The 15799-nt window shown below is 35.8% G+C and overlaps 1 protein-coding gene and 1 pseudogene across 1 annotated transcript; one reads left to right on the top strand and one right to left on the bottom strand.

Moving 5' to 3' along the window:
- Positions 1-4723: 4723 nt before the first annotated feature.
- Positions 4724-13828, bottom strand: LOC120157000 (annotated as a pseudogene).
- Positions 13829-13859: 31 nt separating this feature from the next.
- Positions 13860-15056, top strand: LOC120152573. Its single transcript, XM_039164776.1, has 3 exons — positions 13860-13879; positions 14381-14815; positions 14936-15056. The coding sequence occupies exons 1-3, from the start codon at positions 13860-13862 to the stop codon at positions 15054-15056; spliced, it is 576 nt and encodes a 191-aa protein (XP_039020707.1).
- The last annotated feature ends 743 nt before the right edge of the window (positions 15057-15799 follow it).

Below are 15799 nucleotides of genomic sequence, written 5' to 3'. Positions count from 1 at the left end.
AATCGACTAAACCTTGGCTCTGATACCATTAAATGTAACACCCCCAACCCGTACCCGACCAGAATACGAGTCTGAGGTGTCACATTGACTTTTCAAACCTTGACTCTTGACAAAATTCAAAGAAAATTTAAAGCTTTCATTACAATAAAAGCGGTTTATTTGCATAAATTGACCAAAATAATCAAAATCGATCAGAGCATACTCAACTCAAATCAATTAGTACATGCCAACTATATTCAAAATAACCAAACACATTTAAATCATCTATTTTCTGATCTGAAATTTTGTAAGGGAGATGCTGACTTGTCTTTCTCTTCTTAGCTTCTTTTCTCGCTTATGTAACCTACGTGTGAAACAATCACACGCTAAGACTATGACTTAGTGAGGCAACTACATATAATGTAAACTATAACTTGTAATCATGCATGAACTATTACTGCTATCATTCATACCTTTATTCGTGTAACAAATCCCTATAACACATAGGCACTATATCATTGCATGTAAGAACATATACACACATATACTCATCATTTCCATCATTAGCCTTATTTCATTATCAATATTATTATTATTATCAATTATAACACTTAATACATATCCTCTTATCTCTAGCATTTTAACCAACATTTGACTCATTTAATCATACCATCCACATGTCATCATATAAATCATATAATACAATCCATAACACAAAAGCATACAAGTCACATGTATTATATTTGTTGTTATTTCTTTATTAGCCCACGTACACATGTGAGAACTATAGATATGTGAGTCTATAGAGGTTGTGCACAAATGTTGTCACCACAGCTCGTATAAATGCACCTAAGTGCCACGTAGAATTGCACCGAAGTGCCGCGTAGAATTACACCGAAGTGCCATATAAAATGTCCCTAAGGACCACATAGAAAATTCCTTAAGAATCATATACATATACAAAGGATCAAGTATGTGTCTCAAAAGACATCACACATGTTCCAAGGAATACATATATGTCCCAAAGGACCGCGTAGACCCTCGACTCTTGGCATGCCAACTATACCCCTAGCTCTCATGACACATAACATGGGCATTATTATCTATGTCATTTCATATTCACACATTCATAACACTCATCTCTTATCGCATGTCTGATATCTTATAATCATGTAATCACATAGCTCATGTCATTTCTTATGAAATCATACATATCATGTAAGACATATCAGACATGTACACACAAATCACTTCCATATAATTCACATGATTTATTATCTCGTAGATCATATCACATTTTCATACAATTTCACAAATCATTGTCATATATGGATATAACATTTGTACTTAATCACATAGATAATGTTATATAGCACTAAAATCCCACAGTTCCTATTTCGTAGCTTATGTATATTGTTCTTATATCTTTTTATAGACATGTAAACACCTATATCATAATTCCCTAATTTATTGTACATAATCATATCATCATTTATATTCATAACCCCTAGCTCATATTTTGTTCTCTTATTCTTACATAGATCTTATAACATATATTGTAGCATACTAACATATATCACTTATATAAATTCATTTATATACAAATTTCTTATATTCTCTTAACTCAAGTTTACGTTACTCTTATAACCTTTTTCCTATGACTTCATAAATCTTTACCATGTAATTTCTATATCATAACTCATATAAGCACATAAATCTTTCTCATACAACTTATCTCCCATATGATTATCATTATTTATGTACAGATCTCCTAATTGATATTCTATTTTCATATTGTCCTATAAATCAATGCTAGTTAGTTTATCTCACTTTTCATTTAATGCTATAAGTAAATTATAATAGTTTCCATAAACTTGAGTCGTGTAATTTATTTTTTCTATTATATCTTCATCTAAACATATATTTACATGATCATGACCACTTAACTTATTTTCTTTCTATGGTTATCATATACAACATTTACTATTATACATGATTCGAGCCCTTATAACTTATTTCACATATTCACACAGCTCATAAGGTTCATATATAGTTACATATTTTGTTCCCATATAACCCATATCATATAAATTTACACCTTATAACATATAATATGAACAAAGCATATACACATAATACAAACTTAATCATGCTTCTATTCATGCAAACATAAAATATTGGAAACAAACTTATCACAAGTCTAATTTCCATATAATAATATGCACAACCTAATAATATGCACTTACCTTGACCTCACTAAGTTCCAATCCACTTTTATGATTTCCTCTCTTTTGATCGAATTTTAACTTGATAATCGTTCTGGAACTTGTTCATGTTTGATATCTACATCTTGAAATTCGATACTAACAACTTAAACGAACTTAATAAACCAATATTCATTTCTTCATTTAGGGGGAATTGGTTCTCTCCTGTGGGGGTATCGGTTCCCCCATGACATTCTGTAAATTCTGGTTCGTTTGAGGGGGTATCGGTTCCCTTTGAATGGGTGCCGATTCCCCTAGCCCAGAAATCACATTTTGAGCTTGAAAATCACTTCATTTTCAACTCAACACTTCATACTTCACTCCCTTTAATATTCCTAACTTTCATACACATACTTAAACCAATAAATTTTCATTCAATCTCTTTAACTTAAAAAAATCCACTCCTCCACATAGCATTCAAGAATCATACCAATTTTTCCATGTTATCCAAAATTAATTCTAACACTTATAACTTCTTACTCTTCCATATGACAAGTCAAATTCAACTTTTAAATCCATTTATATATCCTTATTCACAAATTCACTTATCCACTTCTTAACTTAAATCAACCATAACTTATTACTCTTTAAGTTTCCTTGCTTCTTTTTGATTTCATACTCTTTCCTAATGCTTCATTAACCAAAACCATACTTGACTCTTAAGAATTATTAACCAAAAGAAAACCAACTCACCTTTTCTTAATAGCTCCACGGTGGAGAAGAAGAAAAAGAAGAAGAAGAGAAGAAAACTCTGGATGTTTTCTCACATTTCCCACGTTTATATCACTCAAAAAGGGAAGATAAAAAATCTTTCCTATAAAAAGACCATTTTACCCCTTTAGTTAATCCATATTTACTATTTAATCCAAAATCTTTTACTTAAGTCCCTGAACTTTTAGCTTATTTCAAAATTGAGCATAAAGTTTCCAAAATTTACATTTTAGTCACTGCCCTGGCTTTTGGGATGTTACATGAAGCCCTCTCTTTTTCCTGACTCTTCTTTTCTTCTACCTCTCTTCATCATCTTCTTCAAACTTCCTCATTTCCTCTTGATGACTAAACAAAGGTGATAGCTTTGTTACCATTCATTCGTACTCCATGATTGCAAGGTAAGAAATGAAATCTTCATTTCCTAAGCTTCCATTCAAGCTCATGCTTTTATGTATTGGCCATGGAAACCTTAAGTGGAGGTTTATGAAGGGTTTTAGGTTGAAAGGTTGAAGAGTATTCCTAATTATTAGGAATTACATTTCTATACTCCATAAGTCTCTAGGTGAGTTAGTAACTCATTTTATTTCTTGCGAGTAGTGAAAGAAGTTGGTGAAAGCTCAAGGATTAAATGTAAGGAGAAGTTGGTTCTTGGTTGAGTTTAGGACGTTTTTCAGAAGCCTACTAGCAAGGTAAAATATTTATAACCTCTCTATACCACTTGTGAGTCATTAGATGTTCCTAGTTAGCTTGCAATAGTTTTTGAGCATATTCATGGTAGATCTTAGTTATGATGCTATTCAACATAAAAAAATGACTTTTACGACTCCTAATAGCTTAAATAAGACTTATATAATGTTTGAAGGCCTTAGAGGGCAAATGGGTAAAATTAGTTCTCATTTTTCGTGCTCAAAACAGAACATTTCTAGGCTTGAGTAACGGTGTTAGATGAACAATATCGATATTGTTCTTTAGATACCCTAAAAGGAGTTTTTGGTTGGAAATATCAATACCCGTTTATTGGGTATCGATATTGTTCTTTGAGTATCGATACTCAAGGGTGGGGTATATGGACCATGTCCAGTTTTCAAAATTCTAATAGCTTATTTTAGTATCGGTACTTAAGGGAGTATCGCTACTGAGTTAGGGGTATCAATACTCTAAGTAGGGGAATCGATACCGAATAAATTTTCAAAACATTGAATCAGATTTTAGTATCGATACTCAAGAAGATATCGATACCCTAATACATAAGTACCGATACTTTAATTAAGAGTCGATACTGTAAAGTTTTATCAGATTCCAGTTAAGAGTACCAAAACTTGGCAGAAGTTCAAAATACTTCATGACGCTCCAAATTTGGAAGCTTGCGAATTGTTTCAGAAAATAAAAATTTAATTTGTCAAAACATCAATTAACGACAATGACTGTAATAAAAAAATGAAAATCAGTTTAGGAACCATAAATGTTTTAAAAGTTCAATGGATATCAACATAGTTTACCCTTTAAATAATCCAAATACCCATTTAAAAAGATTTACACGATTTTTCTTTAGTACACAAGTAAATAAAGATTTTTCTAATTTTGTCTTATAGAAAATTTAACACATTATTTGTAAATAAAACAAGTTATAGTAATTATTTAATTATGATATGTCAATTTTTATACAGAAATATGACCTGAGATCTACGGTGGACTTCCGTATACATATATGACTCGAAGAGAAGACCAAGGATATCGAGTAGGTATTTTTAGAACAAGGGAATCATAACTACACAAAACAAAACCAACCCATTTATAGTCTATAATTATCATTATTTTAAAAATAATCAGAACCCCAATAAGTATAATTAAATCGAGAAGAAATTCATTGGGAAGATTAAGAGCCTTCCCTGATGACAAAAAAGTACAAGATCAATGGGCACTAACAAGGAAAGGATGCTGGCAGACTCCACATTCGATGGTTTCAGAACCTGAGCTTGGAACCTGGACCTGTAACAATTCTCAAATCAGCAAAAACTAAATAACATTTGATGATACACTTGCAATCAAGAATTCGAGATAATGATGCTGCGCATGGACCCCATACCTGTAAATGAACAGTGCATGTAGGGCAGGCAACTTCCTTCATCCGTCGAACGGATCCATCATATTTCGAGCCTAACAAAACAAAACCGTTTAAGGCTAACATAATTGTAGATCCCTCCTAGTAACTAAAAACGTCCTACAACTGATCCAACCAGTACTATTTTCACCTTGCCAAACCGGTTATGATGGTTTGATCGAGTGTGTTTATATTATTGAAGCAACACTTTCAGCCGGTAGTAAGCACTTCCATCTTATTATACTAATATAATGATCAGCGCATTTATGTATATGCAAGTAGCTTCTTTCACAATAATGATACAACACTCGAGATACAAGTAATTACCTGATGATGCTCTCTGATTTTTTTCCATCTGCTCATGAAGCTTCCTAGCAAGATCCTCGTGACTCTGTAATCCACTAGGTTTACTTGCTGTTTCCTTAGCATTACTCATCCTCTGAGTCACTTCAGCCTACAATGAAACAATAAGAATTAACGTTAACAATATTGATCAAGGCCATTAGGATTTTAGAATGCAATCATTCTCGGGAAAATGAGAAGGAACAAAAATATGACAATATAACATTCTGTCCTCCGTTTAGCAAACAACTTTCCTTGAACTGCATATTTAAATCAGTTGCCACAACCACTTAGAGTTCTTATTAACCAATTCAAAGAAAAGCTTTATAGGGGAAAAGGAAAATATATCATGGTTGAACCACGAAAAGTAGATACTAATAGTCATCCTTAACGATTCTTTCATAGGTCCATCACCTGAAGGAATGCTTTGAATTAAAGGACATCAGAGAAATACAGATACTCTTCATGTTCAATCACATGTGGATACTATCTGTATAATATGTCCAACTATCACACACATCAACACCTGATTTCTATGAAACAGATGGTGAGGAACTGATTGGTATCATACCATGCATCGGTCACAGACCCTAACCGGTTGAGCATCCTCATCAGCAGTTAAAGCAATTCTACCACGGGTACATTGTCACAGAAAATATCCCCACAGTTCCTACAGTGGTGCTGAAAAAGAACATAAAGCATTAATTAAATGAAATAAAGACAAACATGAAATCCCTTTCCTAAACACGGGAATAGTTTACCTTCCGCCAGAAAGACCCAAAATCAGTTGCACATGCTGTGCATTTTGAAACAGCTTCATCTGGGACCTAACCAGTAAAAAGAATAAGGAGATGAGCCCATTATGAAGAATTTAAATATGCTTTTATTTTACCAGAAATTTACGGGTGAAAGAAAAAATAGAACTTCTTGCAAATCTAATTTTTACCCAATGGTCTTTCTCCTCAATACCAGGCTTTATCCTATTCATCCAATCAGAAAACCCTCTTTTTTCTGCAAGTTGTTCCGTAGTTTGTAGAGATTCAGGAGGTCGACTACTTCCACCCATTTCCTTGATCTGCAATAAAAAGATGAAAGAATAAAGTCATCATGCAAAGGGGTGGAACTGTCAAATATACTAACTGGAGGACAACAAATGAAAGAGTACAAAGAGGATTGAGATGATTCAACAACATAGTCTCCAAAGAAGAAAATATGGAGCCCTTAATCATATGAAATATGCCTACAGCCTAGAGGAACCCGATAACAGCAGCATGAAAATCTTCCATATGTTTCACATGGATAAAAAGCTCATTATAATTAAAAATAAATAAATTAAGTGCTACAAATTCACTACAATACCTTGTCATTGAATACCCTTCTCTTCTAACAGGCACTTCAAATTCCGAATGACGGTTTTAAGAGAAGCATCGTTATTCTAGCAGATCATATTTTTCTTAGGCTACCACAGATCTTAAACACAGTATTCACCATATTACGCCTCATGACTTGTCCACACAGATAAGTTTGATTTTGTGCACGTGTGTCGTTTGCAAATAAAAGAATTAATAACCAAATCTGCATTCACTCTATTCAATTGGTTTTAGTCTGTTTGCAACTATGATGAATTCATCCAAGGCATTGACTCTAAATACCATCAATGAATCAAAAAGAAAATAAAACCAACTTCACAATATATGCAACTCAAGAGCAACAACTTTTCTTCTAACTGAAGAAATGATTTTTTTATATGAATTAAGAATATACCAACCATAAGTCCACAACAACTCCCACTAACCCCAACAGAAAAATTAAACAATTATGATAATATGAAGTCTTACAAATTAACCAGTTCGAATTTAACCAGAAAATAAGATAGTTACAACTGTACGACACCAACCTGTACAGTTGCAGCTGTTAAAATATCCAGAAGGGTGTTTTAGTGTAACTATTTGATTGCAATTTGATCCGTCTTTCCTCAAAGTCAACGGGGTTCTTGGACCAGAATGCAAAGGTAGATGAGTCCATGACCTGCATTAAAAGAAAACATAGATTTTATTACAATGCACACATCATTAACAGAAAGAAAATCACAGAAAAACATTTAGAGAAAAAGGAAAAAAAAAGCCAACTCACTTCACATCTTTTGACGTTTTCAAGAGGATATATTCTCAACGTTCGTCCGGTACTGGGATCAAGCATGCGAATACCATCTAAACCAATCTGACGTAAGAAAAAATAAGCTATATTATAATAAGTTCAAAGTACTGGATGAAAATATCAGTGACTAGCAAGCAAGAATGCAAGATTATACATTAGTAATATCAATGTGAACTACAATGTTAAATCATACAGAACTACAGAACATGTCAACCTAAAATTGAAGAACCTTCAAGGCGATTTCAGTTTAAATTCACACATACCGCAACAATATAAACAACATACTTGAAAATCGAAATCATATGCGATGAACTTCATCTCTCCAGCCAAAAGTAAATAAATTCCTACTATTTTCATTTAAAAGTTACCTGGCAAAGTACATCCATGGGGCCATGTGTTGAAAATCAATGCAATGAAAGTGCATGGTTTGAAAAAAAACAAAATATTTTGTCAACAATGTAGGCACCGAAATTAGTGTAGAAAATGTTGATTTTTTATATGGGCAAATTACAAACTCTAGTCACTAAAATTTAGATTTACAAATTAGTTCTTAAGCTTCAACTATAAATACCCTAGCTCATTTAGCTTCAAAACTATCCCAAAACATTCTAGCTTTCTTCCAATACTAGAGAGATTTTAGAGAGTTTCTTGAGAGTTGTTTTCTCCTTTTATCTAGAGAGAATTATCATTATTTTCTCCTTGTAGATCGAGAGTGGTTGTAATTCCTATTTTCTCATAGTGAAATTCTTCTACCGTTGCCCTTGGTTTTTACCTTAAATTTTAGGGATTTTCCACATAAATTTTGTGTCTATTTTATTTATTTTTATTTTCTCAAATTATCAGTTGCGATTTTGCTCTATAGCCGTCTTCCGCAACAATTGGTATCAGAGCTAGATTAGAGTGTGTAATATCTGCTTATTGTCTTTGTGGTTGCCACCAAAAGGTGGATCCTCCAACATAAGAAAATAAGAAGTTATTACCCATTCTTTGAAGGTTCCAGAGAACTATTCACGATAGTGAAATAGTGGGAGCTATCCGTAGAAGAAGCTATGGCAACGAATTTGATATTGAAAAATTCAATGGGAGAAATTTCTCATTGTGGAAATTGAAAATGAAAGCTATCCTAAGGAAAGACGGATGTCTAGCGGCTATCAATAAAGACGGTGGATTTCGCAGATGACATCAATAGAACGAGATGGACGGGAATACTATGGCAAACTTTCATCTAGCATTAGCAGATGAAGTATTGTCAAGCATCGAGAGAGAAGAAGACAGCTAAGGAGATATGGGATCATCTCACCAAATTATACGAGGCCACATCGCTGCACAATAAAATTTTCCTTAAGAGGAAATTGTACACTCTCCGTATGTCAGAATCTACTTCAGTGACGGAGCACTTAAATACACTAAACACCTTATTTTCTCAGCTTACATCCTTAAGCTGTAAAATAGGAGAACAAGAACGTGCTGAACTTCTACTTCAAAGTCTACCGAATTCATACGATTAACTCATCATCAACTTGACAAACAATAATCTCACCAGTCTAGTCTTCGATGACGTTGCAGCTGTTGTTCTACAAGAAGAAAATCGGCGCAAGAACAAGAAAGACAGACAAGTAAATCTGCAACAAGCAGAAGCGTTGACAACGATGAGAGGGAGATCAACAGAACGTGGCCAAAGCAGCAGTCACAAACATGGTAGATCGAAGTCGAGAAGCAAGAAGAATTTAAAGTGTTACAACTGTGAAAAGAAGGGTCACTTGAAGAATGATTGTTGGAGTCTAAATAAAACTCCAAATCACAAGGCAGAAAAAGATTTGCAGATATATGGCTCATTGATTCAAGAGCAACATATCACATGACCTCGAGAAGAGAATGGTTCCATCATTATGAACCTGTCTCAGGAGGATCTGTGTATAGTTGCAATGATCATGCATTAGAGATCGTTGGCATTGGAACCATCAAATTGAAGATGTATGATGGAACAATTAAAGTTGTTCGAGATGTGCGGCACGTGAAAGGTCTGAAGAAAAATTTATTATCCTACGGATTGTTGGATAATAATGCAAGCAAGATTGAAACACGGAAAGGAATCATGAAGGTGTTCCGTGGAGCGCTTGTGGTGCTGAAAGGCGAAAAGATAACAGCAAACTTGTACATGCTGAATGGAGAGACTTTGCTAGAAGCAGAAGCCTCTGTTGTCTCATGTAGTTCAGATTCTGCAATGCTATGACATCAGAAACTTGGACACATATCAGAACAAGGAATGAAAGTCCTTGTGGAGCAAAAGCTACTTCCAGGCTTAACGAATGTACTTACTTTGTGTGAGCATTGCATAACAAGTAAGCAACACCGGTTGAAATTCAACACATTATATTCTAGAGGCAAAAGTGTTCTAGAATTGGTTCACTCTGACGTATGGCAAGCACCAGTTACATCCCTAGGCGGAGCAAAATACTTTGTCTCATTTATTGATGACTACTCCAGGAGATGTTGGGTGTACCCTATTAAGAAGAAGTCAGACGTGTTTTTAACTTTCAAAAACTTCAAAGCGCGGGTGGAACTTGATTCTGGAAATAAGATCAAGTGTTTCAGAACAGATAATGGAAGAGAATACACAAGCGAAGAATTTGATGACTTTTACAAGAAAGAAGGTATCAAAAGACAGTTCACAGTGGCGAACACTCCTCAACAAATGGAGTGACAGAGCGGATGAACAGAACCTTGTTAGAAAGAACAAGAGCAATGTTGAGGGACGCAAGCCTAGAAAAATCATTCTGGGCAGAAGCAGTCAATACCGCCTGTTATTTGGTGAATTGAGCTCCATCAACTACAATAGAGCTGAAGACACCAATGGAGATGTGGACTGGTAAACCAGTTGATTATTCAAACTTCCATATATTTGGAAGTATTGTGTACGTGATATACAACGCCCAAGAAATTTCAAAGTTGGATTCAAAATCCAGGAAATGCAAATTCTTAGGGTATGCTATTGTGTAAAGGGTATCGCTTGTGGGATCCCACTGCCCGCAAAGTGATCATCAGCAGGGATGTTATCTTTGTAGAAGATAAACTACAAAGAAAAGAAGATAATGATAGCGCTGAAAAGTCAGAGAGTTCTGAACAAGAACCAGAGAGTTCTGAAACTCCAACAACTCGTCAATCAGATCGTGTGAGAAGACGTCCCAATTGGCACTCAGATTATGTTATAAAAGGTAATATTGCATACTGCCTTTTAACAGAGGACGGTGAGCCATCAGCATACCATGAGACAATAAACAGCTCAGATGCTTCACTGTGGATGATGGCGATGCAAGAAGAAATTGAAGCCCTTCATAAAAATAATACATGGGACCTTGTGCCACTACCACAAGGAAGGAAGCCAATTGGTAACAAATGGGTCTTCAAAATCAAGCGAAATGGTGACGATCAAGTTAAGAGGTATTGTGCAAGACTGGTGGTCAAAGGATATGCTCAAAAGGAAGGTATTGATTTCAATGAAATATTTTCTCCTGTGTTTCGACTAACAACAGTTCGAGTAGTTTTAACAATGTGTGCTACATTGAACTTACATCTAGAGCAACTAGATGTTAAAACAGCTTTTCTTCATGGAAATCTTGAAGAAGAGATTTATATGTTCCAGCCTGAAGGTTTTGAAGAAGACGAAAAGAAGAACTTGGTTTGCAGGTTGAACAAATCTCTGTACGGTCTAAAGCAGGCGCCGAGGTGTTGGTATAAGAGATTTGATTCCTTCATTATGTGCCTTGGATACAACAGACTTAATGCAGACCCTTGTGTTTATTTCAAGAGGTCTGGTGATAACGATTTTGTTATATTGTTATTGTATGTGGATGACATGTTGATTGCAGGACCCAACAAAGATCATATTGAAGAATTGAAGGCACAACTGGCTAGGGAATTTGAAATAAAAGACTTGGGATCAGCAAACAAGATTCTAGTGATCAGAAGTAATAGGAAGATTTGGCTTTCACAAAAGAATTACTTGAAGAAAATCTTGTCACGATTTAGCATGCAAGATTGTAAGCCAATTTCTACCCCTCTTTCTATTAACTTCAAATTATCCTCCAGTATGAGTCCTAGCAGTGAAGAAGAGAAGATGGAGATGTCTCGAGTACCGTATGCATCAGCAGTGGGAAGTTTAATGTTCGCTATGATATGCACAAGACCAAACTTTGCACAAGCAGTGAGAGTGGTTAGTCGGTACATAGCGAATCCAGACAAAGAGCATTGGAATATTGTAAAGAGGATCCTAAGATACATCAAAGGGACCTCAAATGTTGCATTATGTTACGGAAGATCAAACTTACTAATCAATGGGTATGTAGATTCTGACTATGCAGGGGATTTGAATAAAGCAAATCTACTACATAATATGTGTTCAAAGTTGCTGGTGGAGCTGTAAGCTGGATTTCAAAATTGCAGTCAGTTGTGACTACGTCCACAACAGAGGCAAAATATGTAGCAGCTACACAAGCCAGTAAAGAAGCAATTTGGTTGAAGATGCTATTGGAGGAGCTTGGGCACAATCAAGAGTATGTCTCTCTGTTTTGTGACAGTCAAAGCGCCTTGCATCTAGCAAGGAATCCAACATTTCATTCAAGGACTAAGCACATACGAGTTCAGTACCATTTCATTCGTGAAAAGGTGGAAGAAGGAACGGTAGATATGCAGAAGATCCATACCAAAGACAACATAGCAAATTTCATGACGAAGGCAATCAATGCTGATAAATTTACCTGGTGTCGATCCTCCTGTGGCCTGTCAGAAACGTAAACAACATGAAGGTACAAGGTAGAAAGAATGGTGTGAAGATATGATTGTTCCAATCAAATCTTTAAGTGGGAGATTGTTGAAAATCAATGCACCGAAAGTGCATGGTTTGAAAAAAAAAAAATTTTGTCAACAATTGTAGGCACCGAAAATTAGGTGTAGAAAATGTTGATTTTTTATATGGGCAAATTACAAACTCTAGTCACTGAAATTTAGGGTATTTACAAATTAGTCCTTAAGCTTCAACTATAAATACCCTAGCTCATTTAGCTTCAAAACTATCCCAAAGCATTCTAGCTTTCTTCCAATACTAGAGAGATTTTAGAGAGTTTCTTGAGAGTTGTTTCTCCTTTTTATCTAGAGAGAATTATCATTATTTTCTCCTTGGTAGATCGAGAGAGGTTGTAATTCCTATTTTCTCATAGTGAAATTCTTCTACAGTTGCCCGTGGTTTTTACCCTAAATTTTAGAGGTTTTCCACGTAAATTTTATGTCTATTTTATCTTCATTTTTATTTTCTCAAATTATCAGTTGCGATTTTGCTCTATCCGATAGCCGTCTTCCGTAACACCATGTGCTCCGTCCTCAGACAACAACTTAACCCGAAATTTCTAGACCCCGCTCTTCACATCTTGCTGGGTCTCAGCCTTCGGCACGGCCTTCACCATCTTAGCAGAAGCTGAATCTGGCACGCTCGATGAGTCCTTCCCAGAAGGGAAATTAATGGGCCGCCCATAATCATCGAATTGAACATAAGTCGACGAATTTGGAGCCGTGCCGCGCGCCCCATAAGGCTCCACTTGTCCTCCTTTATAAGCATAAACCCCGTCATCATATCCAGCACCGTCACCGTATCTTGAATAGCTAACCGATTGTTTACCATAGAAATCGGATCCCATGTCAGGTATACTGCTGTTATAACCTCCTCCGAATTTCTCATCCAAATAACTGCCACCGCCATGATCGAACTTTACCGAATTATCATAGGAGTTTTCATATTCAGATGCAGGAGGGACAGATGGTGCTGACGGTCTTACTTGGCCATATGCGGCGGAATAGTAGGATGGATTAAGTGTGTCAATAATAGACTTCGGCGGAGGCTGGCCATAGCCGGAGGCCATCTGATGCTGATCATGCGGCTGGTAATAAGGTGGCGGGCAGGACGGTGGCTGATAAGGAACCTGTGAATCATAAGGCGGGAAAGAAGGAGCCGAAGTCGACAGCAGTGGCGCGATAGGTTTTTGATTAAAAGACGATTGCAAATCATGGGTAGGCAGCTGCGGAGCGTAAGAGGGAGCCGTGGGATGTACGGCATCAGAATTTTGAGGGTAGGCAGGATAATTTGGCGGGTAAACGGAGTAATCGGAGGTAAAAATTGGTGCCGATGCATAAGGCGGTTGGTAAAAGTTGGTGGGCGTAGGGTTCGAATTCGGATTTGGAGGGTGAGGTATTGATAATTGGAGTTAAAATATCCTTGTTGCATAGCTGATCTACGAATCTTCTGTGTTTTGCCGATGGAGTATTTGCCAAGATGGTAAATAAATTCTTCTTTTTTCCCCTTTGAATCGTATTTTGTGGTGCGTGCAAAGGTCGAGTCCAAAGGTCGGGTCGACGGTGACTCAGGAGGGAAGGAAACTGGGAAAATTATACGAAGTTCAATGTTTTGATAAATAGGTGTGATGGACGCGTGGCGCGATTTTATATGTGTGCAGTTGATCTGCCGTTGGATTATAAGATTCCAGGCAAATTGATATGGCAAATTGTATATCTCGCGGTTGATGGCGAATATTGTTGGGCCTGATGAAAGCATCTAAACCTGAATAACTAACACTCTAAGCAACGTTTTGCCTTGTAAATAAATTACTATTAATTAGTGCGAGTTGTTCAACTCTATTGGAAAAAACTATTTTTTTAAAATTCTAAATTATTTAATTTAATACAAATTTTAAGTTTATATTTTATTTAAAAAATTAAATTTCAATGGCCAAATCAATTTTCAGGGGATTTTTTTGTCTTAGTTACGTTGGTTATTCAGTCATAACACCAGTACCTCTCATGTGGAAATTGTGGTTATTATCTGGGCATTATGGTTTGCAAGAAACAAATTCTACCATGATGGGATTCAATTTAAGGTGGAGGATGTAGTTACCTTAGTTCGAACTCAATGTCAAGACTACCTTGCAGCAAATGTTAGAGTTTCGGGCTCAATTTCAACCAGGGACACCCACTGGCAACCACCTGTTTCAACGGAGGTGAGGATTAATTTTGACGCGTGTTTCTTGCAAAATCAAAATAGAGGTTGGTCAGGGGTCGTAGCACGAGATAGGGAAGGTTATGTTTTGGGAGCCTATCGAAGGGAAATGTTTCATGTTACCACACCTTTTCATGCTGAGGCTCTGGCTACATTGCATGTTGTCGAATTTGCGACCGAAATGGGTTTCACGAGCAATTCTGTTGAAGGGGATTCCAGGTCAGTGATTGAATGAATCCTCTCATCGACGGTAGATCTCTCTGTGATTAGCGCATTGGTATGCGAAGCGAAAAGGAAAGCAATAGATTTTCATGCATGTGTGTTTCTTTTTGTGCCAAGAAAGAACAATATGGTGGCTCACCTGGTGGAATCTGATCGGAGATGGGACAGATTGAATAGACACTGGGTTAAGGAGATACCAGATGCAGCTGAAGCTCAAGCAGCTGAGGAGAGAAGATAGAGAGTTCTGCCCTAGCCGAGCTCGGACTGATCGATCTTGGGTTTGCTTTCCATTGCTGGAGCTCACAAAGGTTTTGTTTTTGTCGAGCAATTGGATTTGAAGGCCCAACGGGTTTCATCTGATATTGTTTGTTTTTGTTTTATTTGTGCTTTTGTTTTCCCTTTGCATTTATTTCTGCCGTTCCATCTTTTTTACACGCTTGGTGGAGTCTGGTGTTGTATAGCTGGAACGCACTTTCTCCTTTTTTTTAAATAAAGGCTGACACCTTTTTTGGTTCAAAAAAAATTAAATTTAAAAAATTTGAATAATAAAAAAATTAAAATAACATCATTTTAATATTTAATTTAATTTAATTATTTTTCAATTTGATCTCTTGTTTCTTCAAATTTCTCTTTGTTTTAATTTCATTTTTATCAGATTTGAAATACATGTTCTTAAATTAATGTACAATGCTTATTTGGCTTCAATTTTTTATAACAATTTTAATTTTTTTGTAATTTAGATTCCCAATTTTATATGATTTTCTTATTTCTTCATTTTTCTCTTTCATTTTAAGTTATTTTTTTTTGTTCTGGAAATGGAAATAAAAAACTATTTAGCTAACTATGGCCATGCTTTCGTCTTGGAGTAAAGTCTCCACCACTTTATGGGGGTTGTGGTAATTCCTGAAGGTCATTTGGTATTGTCCTAGCATAACTGACAATGGCATCTAACATTTATTCCTGTCTCTGGGGATTTGAGTT

Source organism: Hibiscus syriacus, unplaced genomic scaffold (genome assembly GCF_006381635.1).
Source record: "Hibiscus syriacus cultivar Baekdansim isolate YM2019G1 unplaced genomic scaffold, ASM638163v2 tig00002840_pilon, whole genome shotgun sequence".
Lineage (NCBI taxonomy): Eukaryota > Viridiplantae > Streptophyta > Magnoliopsida > Malvales > Malvaceae > Hibiscus > Hibiscus syriacus.
This window is presented reverse-complemented; position numbering and strand designations above follow the sequence as displayed.